General features: G+C 43.0%; 1 protein-coding gene across 1 annotated transcript in view; it reads left to right on the plus strand.

Moving 5' to 3' along the window:
• capn3b (calpain 3b) overlaps positions 1-23,204 on the plus strand; it is a 65,340-nt gene that overhangs the window by 33,277 nt on the left and 8,859 nt on the right. The window contains exons 3-13 of the mRNA XM_060916360.1: positions 6,193-6,311; positions 6,842-6,975; positions 7,123-7,291; positions 7,642-7,725; positions 11,760-11,923; positions 13,323-13,483; positions 16,070-16,242; positions 16,579-16,590; positions 18,262-18,470; positions 18,724-18,760; positions 20,186-20,212. Of these exons, the coding sequence (XP_060772343.1) occupies positions 6,193-6,311; positions 6,842-6,975; positions 7,123-7,291; positions 7,642-7,725; positions 11,760-11,923; positions 13,323-13,483; positions 16,070-16,242; positions 16,579-16,590; positions 18,262-18,470; positions 18,724-18,760; positions 20,186-20,212 (1,289 nt within the window). The remainder of the gene's footprint in view (positions 1-6,192; positions 6,312-6,841; positions 6,976-7,122; positions 7,292-7,641; positions 7,726-11,759; positions 11,924-13,322; positions 13,484-16,069; positions 16,243-16,578; positions 16,591-18,261; positions 18,471-18,723; positions 18,761-20,185; positions 20,213-23,204) is intronic.

Raw genomic sequence — 23,204 nt, forward strand, 5'->3', positions numbered from 1 at the left:
ACTGCAAGGTGCAGGACAAACGGTGTTGGAGATGTACGATGCTTGGGTGGCCTTTGTCAGCAAGCTAGACGTATTTCAAAGGGATGTTGATACCACCACTTTTTGTTATTTCAGACACGTAAGGGAGTTTGCCTCCAACCACACAATTGACACTGTTGATATCTGCAAATACATGCGCCAGCTGCAGTCAGAGTTCGCAGAGCGTTTTGGGGACTTTCAGAAGTATAGCCCAATGTTCTCTTTCTTGATCAAGCCTGACAGCTTTGACGGACATGAACTGGATTTGGCTCCGATAGAGTGGTTGGACACACAGGACATGGAAATGCAGCTGATTGAGTTGAAGAGTTCAACGTTGTGGGTGAGCAAGTTTACAGAGCTACGTATACAATTACAAAGCACAGCGCAGGGTCAAGGAGACATCATTTACGCCTGCTGGGCATCTTTACCCGAAAAGTTCAACTGTCTTCGCAATATCGCATTGGCTTTATTGTCAGTGTTCAGATCAACATATCTGTGTGAACAGATATTTTCGCACATGAAGAATGTACTTTGCCCCTCCCAAAGTCGTATGACAACGGGCCATTCGGAAGCATGCGTCCAACTCAAAGTGACCAATTACCATCCCCACATCTTGGAGCTAAGTAAGGGGATGCCAGGGTCAGGGCCAGGGATCACATTTACCCCTTTTCCACCAAATCAGTTCCAGGGCTGGTTCGGGGCCAGTGCTGGTGCTGGTTCACAACTCGTTCAAATTGCGAGCCAGCTGAGAACCAGTTTGCTTTTCTATAGCTCGCGGTGCTAAGAGAAGACACGTCATTACGTCGCTGTATATGTCAGTTACGTCGTTGTATACGTCATTACGTCGCTGTATACGTCAGTTACATCGCTACGTTTGCATAAACCTTGGCACGAATATCGAAGCAAAAACAACACGGAAGAAGCAGCAGCAACAACAACAATAATAATAATGGATGACTTTGCGTTTGTACAGCTGCTGCTTCTCGTTGCTTAAAAATGGCGATCTTTCGCAGTCTTGTTATTGTTGTTGGTCTTAACAACTCCGCCCCCCCGCTGACGTAAGCGGTTCTTTCCTCTGGCCCAGCAGAGAGTTGGTGCTAGCCTGGAACTGGTTTTTCTGGCCCCAGAGCCAGTTCTTTGTCAGTGGAAACAGAAAACCCGGTTCCAAACTAAGCACTGGCCCCGAACCAGCCCTGGAACTGCTTTGGTGGAAAAGGGGCAATTGACTGATAGGCAAAACATTTATTTTGTAACAAGGCTACTTCAAATTTGCAGTTTATTGTTAAGCCACTTTATGTAGGCTACTTGTCAATGTTCTCTGACACTCATTATTTAATTTTTTTTCTGCAGTTTTATTATTCATCAGTTCCATTTCCATTAGGCTGCTACGTCTTTATTGTGAATAACTTGGGCCTGTTACGTACTGAAAGATTTTGGATGTTATTTTGTGAATTTGTATAAACTGCTTGCAATGTTGTTATCCAATGGGGGGGGGTCTTAAACCTTGTGTGTGAGGTTAATGGCATAAAACAAGTGCAATTTGGTTAAAGTGTGTGAGGTTAATGGAATAAAACAAGTGCAATGGTGTTTTACATTTGCTCAATGCATTAAATATCCATATCCGTCTAAAATGTGTGGTGTCTAATTACACATAGTTAACGACACCTATTTGAATGGCACACTAACTAACAAGAAAATTTCAAATTGGCACTACATGGCAAAAAGATTGCCGACCCCTGCTGTATAGGCTATGTATAATAAACAGGACTAGTCCTTTAGTTTAAACACTGTTTGCTATTCCTTAGAAGTACAATATAAAAGGATAATTTAAATCAACACAGATGGTGTCTGGTGTGAGTCTGCAGTTAATCTTGGTCAGATATGTGGCCTGAAGTGGCGTCTTTATGTCTCTGACATTTGCTAAACTTGGCAGTCAGCTCCTTATCTCAGTCCTGATGGTCTTTTTTTAAAGAGAACAATAACAATAGAGAGATAATGTAGTACATACAGCATGTCCTAGGCATCTAGTCTTTGAGCAAAGATTAGACCAAAGATATAAAAAGGTAAACATACAGTATACTGTATATTCTTTCCAATTAAGGAATAATTATATGGGCATACCATGTAAAGGTTAGTATAATGAGTAAGCAATAGGGTTTTTTTTTATTGTGGTAGAAGAATATAGAAGTTACTAGCAGTCGATATTATGTTTCACTCAAGGTACTATGTGTATCTGATAAGAGCCTAATGCCCTTTAGAATGACGATCAGACAGGGACAGTGTTATTGTTAGCGCAGTTAAAGTGGATTTTAATAGGAGAAGAACTTTCAATGAACCCAAACATAAGGTATAACATTCAGGTTTCAATGTTAGCTCCTACAAAGGTTATTTTCTCACTAGCCCTTTTTTTCAGCGATGTTCAAAATCATATTCATGAGAAATCCAAAGTAGGGATGATATGAAAAGCTAACAACTGTTTTATAACCTTACATTTTGATAGCTCGTTTTGATAGCTCGTGAAGACAGCATGGAAACACCCATTTGCTACCTGGGTAAATCACTGAGAATATGACAATACATATACAGTTTAGCAAAATACCAGTATTGAAATCTCACTCCAGCTGACCTTTGTTAAATATGAGTTTGTTCACTAGGTATGTACTAGCTGGCTCGCTCCATCCTAGGTAGCAGGAGTAAAGTCAGTATATACTGCAATGTGACCTCTTCCTTTTATGTCATAGCTAATATCATATCGAAACTAGAGTTGTGATGGTAAGGGGTGACATTGGGATGGCTTCCAAGTTGGATATTTAAGCATATTTAAAGATACTTGGAGTCTTTGTTTAAAAAAAAGCAGCATATTCTTAATTAATATTATTTCTTAATTGTTTTGAGCAAGTCCCTTTACATAAAAAGTTACATGTTTGCTAGGTTCCAACTGCTTACTTACTTTTGACTAAAGACAGAACAGAAACCGAAAATGGTAAGTAATCACTTACTGGCTGTGGCTGGTTGCTTCTTTCCGGAAAGCAACCTTTGATAGACACAGACAGCTGATATTCTATGGCGCTTTTCAAGGCCAGCTAGGAATGAGTGAGTGAGAGAGAAAATACTGTCCCTTAGATGACCCATAACCTAAGGTTATCAGGATGTGTGTTGAGTCACCAGAGATCTAATGGTATGACATTGCATTACATTAATGGCATTTAGCAGATGGTCTTATCCAGAGTGATGCAAAAAATGCCCAGAGCAACCTGGGAAGCAGTTGTGGGTTAGGTGACTTGCTTAAGGGCACTTCAGCCATTCCTGCTGGTCCAGGGAATCAAACCAGCAACCTTTTAGTCCCAAAGCTGCTTCTCTAACCATGAGGCCATGGCTTCTCCACCATCATGCCACAATCGAGAAGGCTGACAGAACTGAAAAAGGTTGCAGGGAAAGACATGAGGAGAATTCTGTAACCTCAGCCCTGAGCATCTGTTTTCAGCTTGTTGACTGATGAGCAAGAATCTATTAAGCCCTCTGTTCAAGTCATATATCTCATTGGGCAAAAATAGCTCAGTTATGAGGTACAGATCTTCTTCTTTTTCTTCTCTCGGCTGCTCCTGTTATGTGTCACCACATGTGGATCATCATGATCCACATATTTGATTTGGCAGAGGTTTTTACACCAGATTTCCTTTCTGATGCAACCCTCCCCAATCTGTCCAGGCTTGAGACCGTCACTAAGTATGCACTGGCTTGTGCAACCTGCTAATCTGTATGTCTTTGAACTGTGGGAGGAAACCAGAGCACCAGGAGGACAACCCATGCAGACACAGGGGGAACATGCAAACTCCACACAGAAAGCCCCCCATCAGCTGTGAGGTTCAAACCTAGAACCTTCTTGCTGCACCACCATGCCGCTCATACTGTGCCCAGAGGCACAGATGTCCTATAAAATTAATTCTTGTCTTAATCAGGACAGCATCATCAGCATAGATCATACATAAGAAGTATTCTGTATCAGTACACAAGGTGTTTAAGGAAGCTTTCTGAACATGTGCCAAATTCCATCCATTGTCTATACCACTTATCCATCAGGATCACAGGGGACGCTGGAGCCAATCCCAGCTGAATTTGGGTGAGATGCCAAGTTCAGTTTTGATCAAATGAACCTGAAAAATGACCAGTCACAAATGACCTCAGTGTTTATTGTGTTCAAAATGTAAATTGAATTAAAAGGGAATTGGTTGCCTTTTTGATCTTTTAAGCACCAGTAAACTTCAGACAATTTCTTGCACTTACATACAGTATCACTCCCTCATGGATCAAGACCTCATCATGGTGAATGGGTTCATGTGAATGGGTTTTGAGTCTCAGGGATATGTGACCAGGAGGTTAATTCACCAGTATGGCCACTGTTGATGAGCAGATCTGAGGAAGAGGTCACGCAAAGATTGATCCTAATTACCACAGTTAGAAGGTACAAAAAATACTTAACCCACCTTGCCTGGATTAGACACACAAGGACCCAACCCTGGAGCCAGATCTGGGGGAGATGTCCACAGGCCACTAAGCCACTCAAATAACCCAGTCGAGTAATGTGGAACCATCTTGTTGGGTTACCACTTGCAAAGTAAAGTGTCGGAGTGAGGTGCAATGCCAGTTGAGTGTTCAGCATGTGATGGATAGCCTTAGATAGACTAGACCTTTGCAATGGGAGCAGTGAGATGGAAAAAATACTAGATACGATATGACACAGAATTCAGACTTTGTTAACAAACTTCTCAATTGGGGTAGTCTCTCTCAAACTCTAGTTCCAAAAGGAGGCATCAGACACATATGGGGATACTTACCAGTCCCTGACTTAGGGTCTGAGTTGGAGTTTTGTTTTGTTTTTCAGGTGGACATGAAGGTTGCCTCTATGTGGGTTTGATTGCCAGGAACAAGTTTCCTTATGTTGCCTATCATAGTGGTAACCCTGTGATGTGCTGGTAGACCAGTGGTAAGGGAAACCATCAAGTTGAAGAATGAAGCCTTCTAATTAATGCTCATGGAGGACTCTCCTGAGTCATATGAGAAGTATAAGAGAGCCAGCAAAGCTTGAGCATGGAAGGAGTTTGTAGATGCCATGGAAAAAGACTTTTGGTTGGAGAGAATCCGTTTTCAGAAAAAAAGCTTCATTTACTAGTTAATCTACTTACTTATTCTGACCTATAATCACAAACTTTGGGTAATGACTGAACAATACAGGTGGCAGAAATGAGGTTCTAGGCTGTTTGCTTGGTTTACTCTCTGTAATATGGCGATGTACTTGGCAATGCAGGACAGTCTTGGAATAGAGCCACTGCTCCTGCTAATTGAGATGAGCCAGTTGAAGTTGTTCAGGCACCTTATAAGGTTAGCTCTTGCTAGAGCTGTATCAGGCATTTCCTGTTGGATCCCAGAGCTGACCTAGGACCTGCATGGACATGGAGATATATTTCACAGTTGGCTTGGGAACATATGAAGATTCCCCAGGAGAAGCTGGAACCTATGACCAAGGATAGAGAAGTCTGGAATGACCTCAGCTTGTTGTCACTGCGATCCCATTAGGAAATGCAGATTACTAACTCATGCCTAAAAATCTGGACACACTACCAAACCCACACCATCTACAAGCAACCACAAAAAAAAAAAATAATAATAATACCATATACAAATCAAATGTTCAAGCTATACACTGGAGTATGGTATGTTTTGGGGTCTTTTTTAGAGAAGTCTGAGATATTAAATGCTTGCTATATGCACACAAAGATCATTGGTCTGAGAGCTTTTTTTAATACTGAATTGGGCCAAGTGTGAAAATGCCCTTAAGCACTTCCTCCCTCTGCAATAGTGCAGCACAGTTGTTTAGGCATACATACATGTTTGATATCTCTTATCTGTCTGTATACTTTCTTTCTATCTTTTGATACTCCAGGGTCAAAAAGTCTGGACCTTTCCTTGCAATCTTGTTGCCTACAAGGATTCTCTTTAATTCTCATTTATCTCATTGATTATTAACTATATACAACCAACAAGTGGTGTATTATATTAGATGTTTCATTTGCCTTTGTGCACCAAGAGCACACCTTCTTGGACAGATTGTAAACCTGCAAGATTTTTTTCATGTATAGCCATAAAATCTATCATATGTATTTGTACCCTCTGCAGGTGATTGCTGGTTCCTGGCTGCAATTGCCTGTCTGACTATGAATGACACCCTTCGGTACCGAGTCGTTCCACCAGACCAGAGCTTCACTGAGAACTATGCTGGGATTTTCCATTTCCAGGTATGGGGGAGGGGCGGCACGGTGGTGTAGTGGTTAGCGCTGTCGCCTCACAGCAAGAAGGTCCTGGGTTCGAGCCCCGTGGCTGGCGAGGGCCTTTCTGTGTGGAGTTTGCATGTTCTCCCCGTGTCCGCGTGGGTTTCCTCCGGGTGCTCCGGTTTCCCCCACAGTCCAAAGACATGCAGGTTAGGTTAACTGGTGACTCGAAATTGACCGTAGGTGTGAATGTGAGTGTGAATGGTTGTCTGTGTCTATGTGTCAGCCCTGTGATGACCTGGCGACTTGTCCAGGGTGTACCCCGCCTTTCGCCCGCAGTCAGCTGGGATAGGCTCCAGCTTGCCTGCGACCCTGTAGAAGGATAAAGCGGCTAGAGATAATGAGATGAGATGAGATGAGATGAGATGAGATGAGATGAGATGAGGTATGGGGGATCATGGACCATAGTGCTATTTACCTGCAATGGAAAACCTACTTTAGGTTGAAATTAGGTAATTTTGAATAATACAGTCCTAATTAGCTCTTTTTCTGTATAGTTCTGGCGCTATGGTGAGTGGGTGGACGTTCTTGTGGATGATCGACTTCCCACATACAAAAACCATTTGGTGTTTACTCGGTCAGGGAATAAGAATGAGTTCTGGAGCGCTCTTCTGGAGAAAGCTTATGCCAAGTGAGTTCACATAGTAAAGTTTACAGTGGATTTTTGCAATATATGAACTTTATAGTCTAACATTTGCTTATCTGGGGTTTAAGACCAGAGTAAGTCATGAGGAGCAGCAAAAATCTCAGGTTTTGAGGGTTTTGTTTTTGGCCCCAGGCTGCATGGCTCCTATGAAGCTCTGAAAGGTGGTAACACATTGGAGGCCATGGAAGACTTCACCGGAGGAGTAACAGAATACTATGAGATCACAGACGCACCCAAAGAAATATACAGCATCATGAAAAAAGCCTTGGAAAGAGGTTCACTTATGGGGTGCTCCATAGATGTAAGTTCCTTGATTTCATGTTACAAGTCTGTCAAGATCTTGAAATAGCACTTATTCTCTATGAAAATCCATGACTTCACTGCAAAATATACCTTGATTAATCAACTTTTGTATATAAATGCTGCAAGGACAAGAGTTTAATAACTGAGCAAATGTTGAAGTGAATGTTCCATGCTTTGGCATTTCAATGGTTAACTCTCCAAAGAACTAATCACAAGTGCAGGGCAGCAGGTTGACAGAAATACAGCGTTCATATTCTACCAACTCATAAGCATCCTTATGTTATGAAATTTACACATTATTTCTTTTTAAATGTACAGTTGTATTATTTTCAGCTTTCTTGTTTTCAGGTTTTGGTACCATCTGCTAGAGAGACCAAAACTTCTACAGGTCTAATGAAAGGCCATGCTTACTCAGTTACGGGTGTTGAGCAGGTAAGTGACCCACTTTAGAATCTAATCATCACTTCTAGACCACTCATCTCTAATAGCAGTCCTGCTTTGCATTTTAATACAGCTTTTAGCATCTTTCTTTGGGGACTTTCAGACCCCTTTGGGCCCCAAACAAATTTACAGACTTTATCAGATTATGTGATCTTCTTAAATGGAAGACCAAGGCATCAAGTTCACCCTAATCTGCAGGTATCATATTCCTAGCCCAACCCTACTCCTGCCCCAACACTGACCCTAAACCAGCCTTAACTTTCACCCAATACTAACCTTAGACCAACTCTAAGGGTGGCATGGTGGTGTAGTGGTTAGCACTGTCGCCTCACAGCAAGAAGGTTCTGGGTTCGAGCCCAGTGGCCAACGGGGGCCTTTTTGTGTGGAGTTTGCATGTTCTCCCTGTATCTGTGTGCTCCATTTCCCCCCACAGTTCAAAGACACGCGGTTAGGTTAACATGGGGTGGCCTTGGGCTGAAGTGCCCTTGAGCAAGGCACCTAACCCCTAACTGCTCCCCGGGCACTGTAGCATAGCTTCCCACTGCTCTGGGTATGTGTGTGTGCATACGTTTGTTCAATGCTTCAGATGGGTTAAATGCAGAGGACAAATTTCACAGTGCTTGAGTGTGCATGTGACAAATAAAGGCTTCTTCTTAATTTTAGCCCAACCATAAAATTAGAGAACTCTGTGCCATCATGGAGTTATCAATATGATCAATATGGTTAGCGTGTCTGCCTCTTGACTGGGAGATCGTGAGTTCTACTCGCGGTCAAGTCACATCAAAGACCATCATAAAAATGGTATCTACTGTCATCTGGTGAGGCATGCCACAATACAGATGTGAGTAGGGAGTCAAACTCTCGTGGTTATCAGAGGACCAGCCCCCCACTGTAACCCTACCTATGTAATAGGCGAGAGGCCAAGGGTTACTGAAACAGAGATTGGTGCTGCCTCATGTGCCTTGTGGCATGGGAAGGACTTTGATTTGATCCAAACCCTAACTTAAGCACAACTCTAACTTTGGCCCAGTCCCTACCCTAGGCACACCCTAAGGCTTAACTACAAATGTATCCCAACCATAACTTATTCTCAACCTTAAGGTGGGCCTGAGGACAGCTAGGGCCAACCTGTCATGTGGCATCAGGGTGGTCAAGAGACAGTATTCCAGGAACATTGCTGACTACTTCAATGACAGCAGAGACACCAAGAACCTGTGGTGGGGGATTCAGACCATCACAGACTACAAGCCCTCGCCGCAGACCTGTGATAACTCCACCTCTCTGCTGAATCAGTTGAATGACTTCTTCGCTCTCTTTGAGGCAGACAACAGCACCATGGCACAGAAGACCCCACCACCTCCCGGCGACCAGGTGTTGACGCTGTCCCCAGACAGTGTGAGGAGAGCTCTCAGGACGACAAATGCACAGAAAGCCCCGGGTCCTGATAACATTCCCGGTCGTTTCCTGAGAGACTGTGCCGAGGAGCTCACAGATGTCTTTACAGACATCTTCAACATCTTGTTGAGCCAGGCTGTTGTCCCCACGTGCCTCAAAGCCACCACCATCATCCCGGTCCCAAAGAAGCCGTCTCCCCCCTGCTTCAATGACTACTGCCCTGTCGCACTCACTCCCATCCTCATGAAGTGCTTCAAGTGGCTAGTCATGCGGCATATCAAGTCTGCCTTCCCCCCCGCCCCGGACCCTTTCCAGTTTGCATATCAGTCCAACCGTTTGACCGATGAAGCCATCTCCACTGCCCTCCACTCAGCCCTCACCCACCTGGAGACAAAAGACTCATATGTCAGAATGCTGTTCATAGACTTTAGCTCAGCATTCAACACAATCATTCCTCAGCAGTTCATTCATAAACTGGACCAGCTGGGACTCAACACCTCCCTGTGCAACTGGCTGCTAGACTTCCTGACAGGGAGACCACAGGCTGTACGGGTTGGCAGCAACTCCTCCAGCACCATCATATTGAACACGGGGGCCCCCCAAGGATGTGTGCTGAGCCCCCTCTTCTTCACTCTGCTGACCCACGACTGCACACCAACATCCAGCTCTAATCTCTTCATTAAGCTTGCGGATGACATGACTGTGGTGGGTCTCATCAACAATGGTGATGAGACAAGCTACAGGAGTGAGGTGAGCCGCTTGGCCATGTGGTGCAAGGACAACAATCTCCACCTGAATGTGGAGAAGACGAAGGAGATTGTTGTGGACTAAAGGAGAGTGCACACCCAGCATGCTCCACTAACTATCGACGGTGCTGCAGTGGAGAGGGTGGGCAGCACCAGGTTTCTGGGTGTGCACATCTCTGAAGACCTGTCCTGGAGCAACAACACCGCATCACTGGCCAAAAAAGCCCAACAGCGTCTGTACTTCCTCCGCAAACTGAGGAGAGCAAGAGTCCCGGCCCCCATCATGCACACATTCTACAGAGGCACCATCGAGAACATCCTGACCAGCTGCATCACCGTGTGGTACGGCGCCTGCACCGTGTCCTGCTGCAAGACTCTGCAGCACATCGTGAGAGCAGCTGAGAGGATCATTGGTGTCTCTCTCCCTTCTCTTATGGAAATCTATAACTCCCACCTCACCCGCAAAGCCATCAGGATTGCAGGTGACCCCACCCACCCATCTCACAGCCTCTTCAGCCTGCTGCCGTCGGGGAGGAGACTGCGGAGTCTCCGGGCCAAAACCAGCAGGCTCAAGAACAGTTTCTTTCACCAGGCGGTCAGGAGGCTCAACTCCCTCCCTGTTCTGCCCCTCCTCCCCCCTCTGCCCCCGCCACAGATTCTGCCTGCACACACCCCTGCCCCCCCTTCAGCATCTGACATGTCACCCTCACAGTTCCCCCCCCCCAACACACACACACTCACACATACTCTCAATGTTCATTCACACACTGAACTCAGGGACCGCACATTTCACTTTACCTCGTTCATTTGCACTATTCCGCACTACCTCACCTTAACAGCTATTAGTTTATTGTTTATACTGCTTATTTCATGTTTACCTGCTATACCTCAAGTGCCCTTGACTGTTTATTTGCTCCAATTTATGTGTGTGTGTATATGTGTGTGCATGTGTGTGTGTGTGTATATGAGTATTTAGTCTATGTCTAGTTCTTATCTAGTGTTTATACTGTTTATATTGTTTATTTCAATTATTCTCATCTCATCTCATTATCTCTAGCCGCTTTATCCTTCTACAGGGTCGCAGGCAAGCTGGAGCCTATCCCAGCTGACTACGGGCAAAAGGCGGGGTACACCCTGGACAAGTCGCCAGGTCATCACAGGGCTGACACATAGACACAGACAACCATTCACACTCACATTCACACCTACGGTCAATTTAGAGTCACCAGTTAACCTAACCTGCATGTCTTTGGACTGTGGGGGAAACCGGAGCACCCGGAGGAAACCCACGCGGACACGGGGAGAACATGCAAACTCCGCACAGAAAGGCCCTCGCCGGCCCCGGGGCTCGAACCCAGGACCTTCTTGCTGTGAGGCGACAGCGCTAACCACTACACCACCGTGCCGCCTTCAATTATTCTATTTTTATTTATTGCATTGCCTGTTTGCACCGTGGGTCAGAGAGGACTGAAATTTCATCTGTGCTGTATGTCGAGCATGTATAGCATATTTGACAATAAAGTTGACTTGACTTGACTTAATCCTAGTACAACTGTAACCACAGCTCAACCACAACTTTAGGCACAACATAATGGTAGGTCCACCTGTGAACATTTAGAACACTGTATCCTTAGTCCAATCCTAACCTATCCCTAGCCATTTAGCCATACTAATATTACCATCACCCATTCGGGCATAATGTGTACAATTGTACACATGAAGTTCCATAGCATTTTTCCTTGTATCCGAAGGGGATAAACTGGGACAAACATTTTTGCCTTGGGTGTCCCATGAATTAGAAGGTAAAACTTCTTATCAAATTTAAAAATTATTTCTTTTCAGCCACAAGTTGCCTTCCTTTAAATAATTGTTTTGTGTTGGCAGGGTAAACAGCATGACGGCAGGGACACTCGCATCCGTCTGGTCCGTATCCGTGACCCGTGGGGAGTTGCTCCTCCACCATCTTGCAAGTCTAATGACTGGACAAAGCTTGGGACTTCTGAGCAAGAAAAACAGAAACTCAAGCCTGTTGGGCCAGGAGAGTTTTGGTTAGTCCTTTAATTTCCTTCAAGACTCATTCATGCTTTGGACCGAAGCTTAAAGGAATACTCTGGCACTTTTCAACCTAGCCTTTAACTGCTTGATTTGCATCATACATGCCATTACCATGAACAGTAATATATTCTTTCAATACACTTCCCTGTATTGTAAGAATAATAGAAAACCTTCTTACTTGAAACTCACTTTTAAAGGAGGTATTTTGTGGAAGGAATGAAGGGCAGTTGCTGAAATCTCTCAGTGAATCAGTTCTCAAATTACATTACATTAATGGCATTTAGCAGACATTCTTATCCAGAGCGATGTACAACAAACTCAGGACAGCCTGGGGAGCAGCTGGGGGTTAGGTGCCTTAATCAAGGGCACTTCAACCATTTCTGCTGGTCCAAGGAATCAAACCAGCAACCTTTTGGTCCCAAACCTGTTAGGCCTTGGCTTCCACAAATATGGACTATATTTTGATGTGAAATTTTCATTAATTTTTCCATCAAATGTTTTTGTAAATTACACTCCAAACACTATTTTTAAACTATTTTTAAAGGGAAGAATTTGTGGTGGTTGTTCACAAAACGTTTAAGAAAGCATTAAGTCTATGCTAAGTGAATTCTTTATTGTGTTGCTCAAGTGTTGGCAAATTTGATAAAATTCTACAAGAATGTATTATTGTTGGAGTGAAAAGACTGGAGTGTTAAATTTGTTTTACACATTTCAAATAGTTGTTGGCATGATTTAACAACTGCCCTTAAAATTCTATGATATGTGAGTTTCAAGGCAACTCAGGGTTTTTTTGTTGCTGTTGTTGTTTTTTCCTGGTGTGTGGATAGAAAGGTTTGGAAATTCTTACATATAGTGGGTGGTATGGTGGTGTAATGGTTAGCACTGTCGCCTCACAGCAAGAAAGTCCTGGGTTTGAGCCCAGCAGCCGATGAGGACCTTTCTGTGTTTGCATGTTCTGCCTGGGTTTCCTCCAGGTGCTCCAGTTTCCCCCACAATCCAAAGACATGCAGGTTAGGCTAATTGGTGGCTCTAAATTGACCGTAGGTGTGAATGGTTGTCTGTCCCTATGTGTTAGCCCTGCAATGACCTGGTGACTTGTCCAGGATGTACCCCTGTCTCTCTCCCATAGTCAGCTGGGATAGGCTCCAGCTTGCCCGCAACCCTGTACAGGATAAGCGGCTACATACCGTATGTTCCAGATGAAGTGGGTAGTGATTCGATTGAGTTGAAAAACAATAAGCTATTCCTTTAATGTTGATATCTAGTATAAAGTATACTGTACTGTACACGACATTGTAAAATATTAATGGTGGATTAATGGTAAAGTACTATCTGGTGGATGCAGTCCTGCTTCCATCATCTTACTTGTTCTTTGCGTCACTCCTCCATCAGGATGTATTTTGAGGAGTTCCAGAAAACCTTCACCAAGCTTGAGATCTGTAACCTGACCCCTGACACACTACAGGATGACAAATTGCTCAAATGGACTGTATCAGCAAACGAGGGCCGTTGGGTGAGAGGCTGCTCTGCTGGTGGCTGCAGGAATTACCCAGGTGGAGAGATGTTACACAGTCGTTCAAATCAAGAACAGTATATGCAACAACAAGACAAAGAGTACAAATGTTATGTCAGGAATGAACACATTGGGACATGCAGTTATAGGAAAATAATCAATGACAAGCTGGTGTGATGTGAAACAAAGTTATTTTATTACAACAGTGTATCCCAGTGTGTCATTTGCAAAAGACTACATTTATTTTATTTATTATTAAAGAATGACACATTGTCCTACTCAGGGCCGGCTCTAGGTCTTTGGCTGCCCTAGGCGAGATTGAGTTTTGGCGCCCCCCCCAAGAAAAAAACCCTCTAATAACATCTAAATAACACTTTAATCTAATCACTCTATTCTATTACTATTAAACAATGTACGGTGCATGGACAATAAACAAGAAGTCATTTTTATCTTTTTCATTATTGTTATTATTGTTATCATTATTAACATAAAGTGTCACAAAGTAAAATGACCACACAAATTCAATACATATCTCCATATAATGGGCAAAAACTCTTCTGCACCCTGTTCAAAGTGTAGTGCATGGACAATAAACAAGAAATTATTTTTAGTTTCTTTTTTGCTATTAAAAGTTAAGTCATCTCTGAAGAATTAACAAATTAAATGAATAAAAAATTCTACAATTCTAAATTGTGCAAACTTAAGCACCCTGTTAGGACATCAATGGGCTGTATTTTCAAACAAAAGTGCTATTATGGGTACTTTGTTATTGAAGTCTATTGCTGTTTGCATCTAGTTAGCTAGGCAGACATTGATTCAGGCGTCTAAAATATTAATTTGCCACTAGAATGGTTGATATGAGAGATTAGATCAGACTTACCTCTATACTTGGCTCTATTTGTTTCTTCCTGTAGCCTTCGTTTGCGCCCTTGCGCACCCGAGAGTTTGGATTTCTTCATTTAAGCACTTGTAGTCTGGGCTACTTTTTGCAGTGGAGTGGATAGCCATTCTCATTCCCCGATGAACACCGCTCCCCCCGCCCCCCTTATAACCTATCATTGTGCATTTTTAGTAGGCATAAGGAAATCACCGACCACTATTGCGTAGGCTAGACTTGTTTTTCAACCTTTTTGAGCCAGGGCGCACTTTTTTCAATGAAAAAATCTCAAGGCACATCACCAATAGAAAATGTTGACTGAAACTAAAACGCTGTTGCCAATATTTACAATGTACAGTCATTCTATAATTTTCCACGGTACACTTGGTGATCTCTCACGGCACACTAGTGTTCCACGGTACTAGAGTTCGGCAGCACAGTGGTTGAAAACACTGTACACCACTGATGCACTTAGTAACACCTCCATTCAATAACTCCATCCCTCCTTTTTGGTGGGGTTTTAGTCGCCCTTGGCGCCCCTGGGCACACTTTGCGCTCTAGGCAATTTCCTAGGTTGCCTATAGCAATCGCCAGCTATGATTACATGGCCAAAACAGAGAATAGCCGCGGATGCGCACTTGCGCGCCTGAAGACACACTATAGACAGGGCGAACCACTGTTGAGCGCTTATTGTTTCATGATTAACAACCACCACCACACCACACCCCACCCCACTTTTTGACAAATCGCACCCTGACTACATGCTTTGCTGTACAATTAAATTAGGCTAAGACATTATAATGCTGACTTGTTTTCAGAATAGTGGAAGTCATAATTTTTCTCCCCCCGTTTCTGCGCCCCTGGATGGACGCAGCGCCCTTAGCATTTGCCTATATTGCCTACGCCACGGGCCGGCTCTGGTCCTACTTTATCCATTTATGGTTACATTTAATGTTGCAGGATGTCCACAAAACAATTATATCCTGTAAACTGTCATCCCCTCACAAGCCTTTGTTTTTTTCACTCTCTTGAAGTTATTAAATACAGCTTGTCAATAGTGCTGTGGAATTAATACCATTAATTCATTCATTCACAATTCATAAATATACACTCATCAGCCACTTTAATAGGAACTTGTTCTTGATTCTAAGATTCCTATTCTTGGCTGCAGGAGTGGAACCCAATGTGATCTTCTGCTGTTGCATGCTGAGATGCTTTTCTGCTCACCACGGTTGTAAAGAGTTGCTATATCCTTCCTGGCAGCTCGAACCAATCTGTCCATTTTCCTCTGAGCTCTCTTATCAACAAGGCGTTTGTTTCCACCCACAGAACTGTCGCTCACTCAACTCAATGTTTTTTGTTTGTCGCACCATTCTGTCAGTGTAAACTCTAGAGACTGCTAGAAACTCTAGAAACTCAGCAGTTTCTGAAATACTCAAACCAGTCCATGTGGCTCAAACCAACACCCATGCCATAGTGAAAGAAAGTCACACTTTGAGATCACAATTTTTCCCATTCTGATGTTTGAACATTATGAACATTAACTGAAGCTCTTGATTTGTATCTGCGTGATTTTATGGATCGTGCTGCTGTCAAGGGATCGGCTGATTAGGTAACTACATAAAACAGCAGGTGGATGGGTGTTCCTAATAAACTGGCCAGTGAGTGTATACTGTATTAATATGCCACATTTTGAGTCTGAGATGTTTGATTCCAAGACTGAAGTTCTGTTTGTCCATTGTGACACAGAAACCTTCTGGACAAACCCTCAGTATCGGCTGCGTCTCACTGAGGAGGATGACGATGAGCCAGAGGACGGAGAAAAGGGCTGCACCGTGGTGGTGGCACTCATGCAGAAGGGCAGGAGGAGAGAGAGCTACGCAGGAGCCATGCTGCATGCTATTGGCTTCGCCATCTATGAAGTAAACCAAACTTAATTTACTAATACACCATCTGATAGTGTTTAAGTGATTTATTCATTAATCAAAGTAAACATCAGTGTTTCTTTATGTGGACATTAATTCAGTTGGTAATTGATGATCTCATGTGATGTGGAACTGCAATGGTTTACTTACCCATTAATGATTGGTGATAGTAATGATTTTTTTTTCTTAAAAAAACAAACAAAAAAAAAACTATCCTGAAATGGCTCCCCAGAGCAGTCAGCATTATAATACCAGTGTTAATTTGCTATAAAGCTTTTCATCTAAAAATAATTCAGTGTCACTGATGCTATTTCCTGTGTTTCTCCATCTTAGGTTCCAAAGGAGGTACGACGATGGCTGAGTGACAGGAGGCTGTTTTTCTCATGATGTCAGATCTGTGCAGGAGATCAGAACTCTTTGTTTACACAATATATCTCACTTTCGCTCACTCTCATTTTCTTTCCCTCCTCATCTCATCTCTCATTCTCATCTCATTATCTCTAGCCGCTTTATCCTTCTACAGGGTCGCAGGCGAGCTGGAGCCTATCCCAGCTGACTACGGGCGAAAGGCGGGGTACACCCTGGACAAGTCGCCAGGTCATCACAGGGCTGACACATAGACACAGACAACCATTCACACTCACATTCACACCTACGCTCAATTTAGAGTCACCAGTTAACCTAACCTGCATGTCTTTGGACTGTGGGGGAAACCGGAGCACCCGGAGGAAACCCACGCGGACACGGGGAGAACATGCAAACTCCACACAGAAAGGCCCTCGCCGGCCCCGGGGCTCGAACCCAGGACCTTCTTGCTGTGAGGCGACAGCGCTAACCACTACACCACCGTACCGCCCCTTTCCCTCCTCTATTCTTGTATTCGTTTCTCCCATTTTCTGATTTTCTTCTTATTCCATTTCTGTCCTACTCTCTTCCTTTCGGCTTTCTTACATTCATTCTGCTCTTTGCTTTTTCCTGTTTACTTTTCTTAAACCTGCTTTCTCGGTTTCTCACTTTTGATTCATTTTCTGCCTAACAGTACATTTTCCCTCTTTTTTCCTCTTACTTTCTTTTTTTCTCACTTTTAATTCAATTTAATTTATTGAACATATTCTTTTCTTTCACTCCCCCTTTCTTTTGTGCTTCTTTTCTTTTCCTTCCTTCAGTTTTCCTTCACATTTATTCCTTCACTTCACTTTCCTTATCTCATTTGTTTCTTCACCTTTTTGTTCATTTGATCATTTATTTCCTTCCTTTGCTTTTACTTCCTTCACATTTTCTTCCTTTGCTCTTCCCTCCCTCCTTCACTTTTCCTCCCTTCCTGTTCGTTCTTCCTTCTTTCCTTCATTCATTTCTTCCTGTTCTTCCTTCCTTCATTTTTTCATTCTTTCCTTCATGTTCTTCCTTCATTAATTTCTTCCTGTCCTTTCTTCCTTCCTTCCTTCACTTTCCTTTCCTTATCTCATTTGTTTCTTCACCTTTTTGTTCATTTGATAATTTCTTTCCTTCCTTTGCTTTTACTTCCTTCACGTTTTCTTACTTTGCTCTTCCTTCCTTCCTGTTCTTCCTTCCTTCTTTCCTTCATTTTCTTCTTTCTTTCCTTCATGTTCTTCCTTCATTCATTGTTTCCTGTTCATCCTTCCTTCATTTCTTCCTGTTCTTCCTTCCTTCGTTTGTTTTTCCTGTTCTTCCTTCTTTCCTATCCTTCCTTCCTTCCTTCATTTTTCCTTCCTTTCTGTGTACTTGGATAATTAATATCTAGTTTGCAGTCATTTGTCAAATGAGCACTTTCCTGAAACCCACATTCTACTTTTACTTTGTAACGAGTAAATTAACTGGAATTAATGAGTAAACTCATTTATTATATAATCATATAAAGCATATGAAACAGAATATTTGTAAAAGCAGATTATTTGGTTTTAATGGGATTTATATTTCTTTACACTGCATTTTCTCCCTCCCCCCTTAAATCATCTCCAGTTGTTCACTTTCTCTGCTCTGTTTCTCCAACCACAGATGCATGGCAACAAGCAGCACCTTCCCAAAGACTTCTTCCTTTACAACGCTTCCAAAGCTCGCTGCAAATCCTACATCAACCTACGGGAGGTGACGGAGCGTTTCTGTCTGAGTCCCGGAGAGTACCTCATCATCCCGTCCACCTTCGAACCTCACAAGGAGTCTGACTTCCTCCTCAGGGTTTTCTCCGAGAAGAAGAGCACTTCGGAGTGAGTTTCAGTCTCAGAAGTATTTTCAGAAGTTTTCACCTGTGTGTGAAACTCAGCCAAATTATTCTTTTTTTTTTTAAACTTTCATCTATGAGTTTTTAAATATGATTCATTTCTTTTCGCATGGGAGTTTAGTGTTCTAAGCCATGTAAGAAGAAAGACGTTGGAGAAGAAATTATTTTTTGTGTTATTTAGTGTCAAGTCATGACATGTCACTGTGTGTAGTTTATCAGGGCTTTATGTTTTCTCTCAGGTTGATGGGAGCCGTGATTGAGGCTGAACCATATTTGGTTAGTTATTTAACGTCCATCTTTCAGCAACATAAACCTACTTTTATCATGACATCATATCAATTCAAACACACAATTCCTGTTCATTTAAACTTGCAGGTAATTTTCTGTGGCATTTTTTTCTGCAAAGCTGATTTGTACACACACACTACCGTTCAAAAGTTTGGGGTCACTTTGAAATGTCCTTATTTTTGAAAGAAAAGCACTGTTCTTTTCAATGAAGATCACTTTAAACTAATCAGAAATCCACTCTATACATTGCTAATGTGGTAAATGACTATTCTAGCTGCAAATGTCTGGTTTTTGGTGCAATATCTCCATAGGTGTATAGAGGCCCATTTCCAGCAACTCTCACTCCAGTGTTCTAATGGTACAATGTGTTTGCTCATTGCCTCAGAAGGCTAATGGATGATTAGAAAACCCTTGTACAATCATGTTAGCACAGCTGAAAACAGTTTAGCACTTTAGAGAAGCTATAAAACTGACCTTCCTTTGAGCAGATTGAGTTTCTGGAGCATCACATTTGTGGGGTCGATTAAATGCTCAAAATGGCCAGAAAAATGTCTTGACTATGTTTTCTATTCATTTTACAACTTATGGTGGTAAATAAAAGTGTGACTTTTCATGGAAAACACAAAATTGTCTGGGTGACCCCAAACTTTTGAACGGTAGTGTGTGTATATATATATATATATATATATATATATATATATATATATATATATATATGGTCCTGTGCAAAAGTCTTAGGCACATGTAAAGAAATGCTGGAGACCAAAAATGGCTTAAAAATAATGAAATGAAATGTTTCAGTATTAAAAAAATACTATAAACAGTAATCAGTAAGCCATAATAAATGAAACACAGTCAATATTTGGTGTGAGACGACCCTTTGCTTTAAAAAACAATAGTCGTCTCAGGTCCAAGGAGTGCAGTTTTATGCGGAAATGAGCTGTAGGTTTTACTGAACATCTTACAGAACCAGCCACAGTTCTTCTGGACACTTTGACCGTCACACTTGTTTCTTAATTTTGCACAAAAACCCAGCCGCCTTCATTATGTTTTCTTTTTAAATCTGAAAAGTGCTCTCTTATGGAATATGCTGCTCAGATACAAACTTATTTTTCTGTAATGTTTAATTTTGTGCTGGAAAAAACAACGAACATTTGGAACTCTAAAATGTTTTTGTAATGTTTTGACTTGATAAATGTAGAAATCATAAAATAGAAATCTGTAACAAAGTTTGTACAAAAAAAAGGGTGCCTAAGACTTTTGCACAGTACTGTATATTGTTTTAAAAAAAACACTACAAAAGAAAAAATAAATAAATTGACCTGAATTCTTTACTTTATGTTTTTCTCCTGATGAACATATTTAGAAACGAGGTACAAACTTTAATCTAATCTTCTGTTTTTTCTTCAACAGTTGGAACAGGACAAGAAGAAAATTAAGGTGAAGCATTTTGATGTCCCATTCCAATGATTCATTAAATCTGTCATCTTAATATTATTTAAAGAAATAGAAACAAATTCTTACAGGAATGAAATAAAACACTTTGAATTATAGAGAAATGTCTAGAAATGTCTATGCTGCAGTGATGAACCGTTGCTATTAGAGCTGGGACTTGAGGTCAGCCAAAACTTAGCCAGACACAGGCGTGTAGCTGGGGGGTCCTGGGGTGCCCGTGACACCCCCTTTGTCGGACCATACATTTTTTCAATAGCCGCATAAGAATATTAGAAAAGCGCCCACTGTAATTTTTCTAACTTTTTTTTTAAACTAGATTGTCACCTCAGCCTCATTAGGGTTTCTATAACCTTATATGGACTTCCTGTGGTTTGGGTGCGAAAACCCAGTTTGTCAGAGTGTGTGCGGGAGAGGCGGATGTAAATGCAGATACTGGTATGTTAAATAACACAGTGCGAGGCGGCGCAGTGGTGGAGTGGTTTGCGCTGTCACCTCACAGCAAGAAGGTCCGGGTTCGAGCCCCGTGGCCGGTGAGGGCCTTTCTGTGTGGAGTTTGCATGTTCTCCCCGTGTCCGCGTGGGTTTCCTCCGGGTGCTCCGGTTTCCCCCACAGTCCAAAGACATGCAGGTTAGGTTAACTGGTGACTCTAAATTGAGCGTAGGTGTGAATGTGAGTGTGAATGGTTGTCTGTGTCTATGTGTCAGCCCTGTGATGACCTGGCGACTTGTCCAGGGTGTACCCCGCCTTTTGCCCGTAGTCAGCTGGGATAGGCTCCAGCTTGCCTGCGACCCTGTAAAACAGGATATAGCGGCTAGAGATAATGAGATGAGCTGAGATGAATACACAGTGCGATATGAGCATAAAGTGCGTGAAACGCACACAACAGGCAAACAATCCGAAACAGCAGGCAAAGTCGTAATTGAGGAAACAGGCAGGAGGTCAATCAAGGTGCGGACAGAATATCAGAGGCAAAACTATACAAGATCAAGGGACGAGAAACAGGAGTCAAAAAACCAGGAGGTCAACAAGAACAGGAAACAAGGCTCAGTAAGGCGCACTAGACGTGGTGTAATACTTCGCATCATCCTTGCATGGACGCAGTCCTTAAATAGCCCAAACATAGTTCACTGATTAAAGACAGGTGTTCTTTGTTAACGGCACGCATGCCGGAGCTCATTAGGTGCGTGCTCAGCCCAAGGCGCGCCTTCAGGTGCACGAGCTAAGGTGCGCAGGACTGACACAGTTCTGCGCAAGCACAACACGATCGCACTAGAAAGCATGGTCAAGCTGCCAGTGTAGCTGCAGTCTTTTTAATTGCGAATTACAAGTATTTCCTCGTGTTAATCATTCACCATGTCAAAACAAGCGAAACTTTCCTCCTTCTTTCGATGCGAAGAGAGGTAAGCAATTTATTATATACTTTTTTCCATCAAAGTTGCATTTTGTGGTTTCGAAGCTAAGTTTTAGTGCCGTTTCTAAAACACATCATCAAGAAAACGTGGAAGAAACAGCAATAATGGAAGAGCTGGTTTCTAAGCTACCTAAAACTAGCAATGGTAATTATTTTTTGTTACATAATGTACGCAGGCTGCCGGTCAGTGTGTGATCCCCCCCCCCCCCGAAAAATCCTAGCTACACCCCTGAGACACACCAAAAAAGCAACAGTGCAAAGGATTTTGCAAGGGATTAGCAGCAGGCTGCCAGGTCGCACGGTTGTGTGTATTTGTCAATGCTGATTTTAAAAGTAACTAAGTAAATTACAACAGGAAATGAATACTTAAGTCTGAATGAAAAATATTGGGGCGAGTGTGTGTAACCGACTATAACCAGTCAGTTACTCGAATAATAACTAAAAGTCTTTGTGTGGCTAATAGATGATGCAGAGGAGGTGAAGAGTTAACTTGATCTGTCAGCATTTATTCTGGAAAACAATGAAATGACAGGGTGATCAACACACGGAGACAGGGGAAAGAATTCTGGTATCCTGACAACATAATACACCAGTTAGCACCCAGCCAAATGGCTACTCAGATAAACACTCGACTTTTCACACGGAATTTTACAATGCTAATTCACATATTCAATCCTATAGACCCTTTTCAGTCACGTGACCTTCGTAAACGCGACCGCCATTTTGGACATGTAGCGGACTTCGGCTCGAATCAGTTTGAATGCGAGGAAGGCGACAAACGAAAAACAACAAAAAAAAGGAGCGAGATGCAGAAAACACCTTCACTATCCAGCGACGTAGGGCATTTACAGGGCGAGCAGAGGGAGAGGTATTTGCAAAAATTGAGGTTAGCAGGCTTAGAGAACGACGTTTACCTGCTTCCACCAGGATTGTTCACTGACGTACGGAAGTACACGAAGCCCTCGTCTTTACCTGACTTCGGCCCACATGATCTGTATACCCATGTCGTTAAAAACCCATCGCCATACACATACACGCCAACGTCCGAGGTTCCGGAGCGCACTCCGGCTTGCTCCAGGAGTGCTCCGGCCGAGGTTCCAGAGCGCGCTTCGGCTTGCTCCAGGAGTGCTCCGGCCGAGGTTATGGAGCGCGCTGCTTAATTTGAGGGCAACCTCGGCCGGAGTGTGCTCCGGAACCTCGGCCGGAGCACTCCGGGAGCAAGCCGGCGCGCGCTGCTTAATTTGAGGGGAACCTCGGCCGGAGCACTCCGGGAGCAAGCCGGTGCGCGCTGCTTAATTTGAGGGAGAGCAAGCCGGAGCACTCCGGGAGCAAGCCGGCGCGCACTGCTTAATTTGAGGGAGAGCAAGCCGGAGCGTGCTCCGGAACCTCGGACGTTGGCTCCGGCAGCTATTTATACTGGAGCCGGTGTAAATAGCTGCCGGATCATAATTACAGTAAACTAGTAAATACAGTAAAGGAAAAACTTGAGACTGAAAAGGTTTTAACAGTCATCCAAATGACTGAACGTAAACATTGCTACAGTAACATACCAGCTACTTGTTGACA

The sequence above is a fragment of the Neoarius graeffei genome, chromosome 3 (assembly GCF_027579695.1).
Source record: "Neoarius graeffei isolate fNeoGra1 chromosome 3, fNeoGra1.pri, whole genome shotgun sequence".
In the NCBI taxonomy this organism is placed as follows: Eukaryota; Metazoa; Chordata; class Actinopteri; order Siluriformes; family Ariidae; genus Neoarius; species Neoarius graeffei.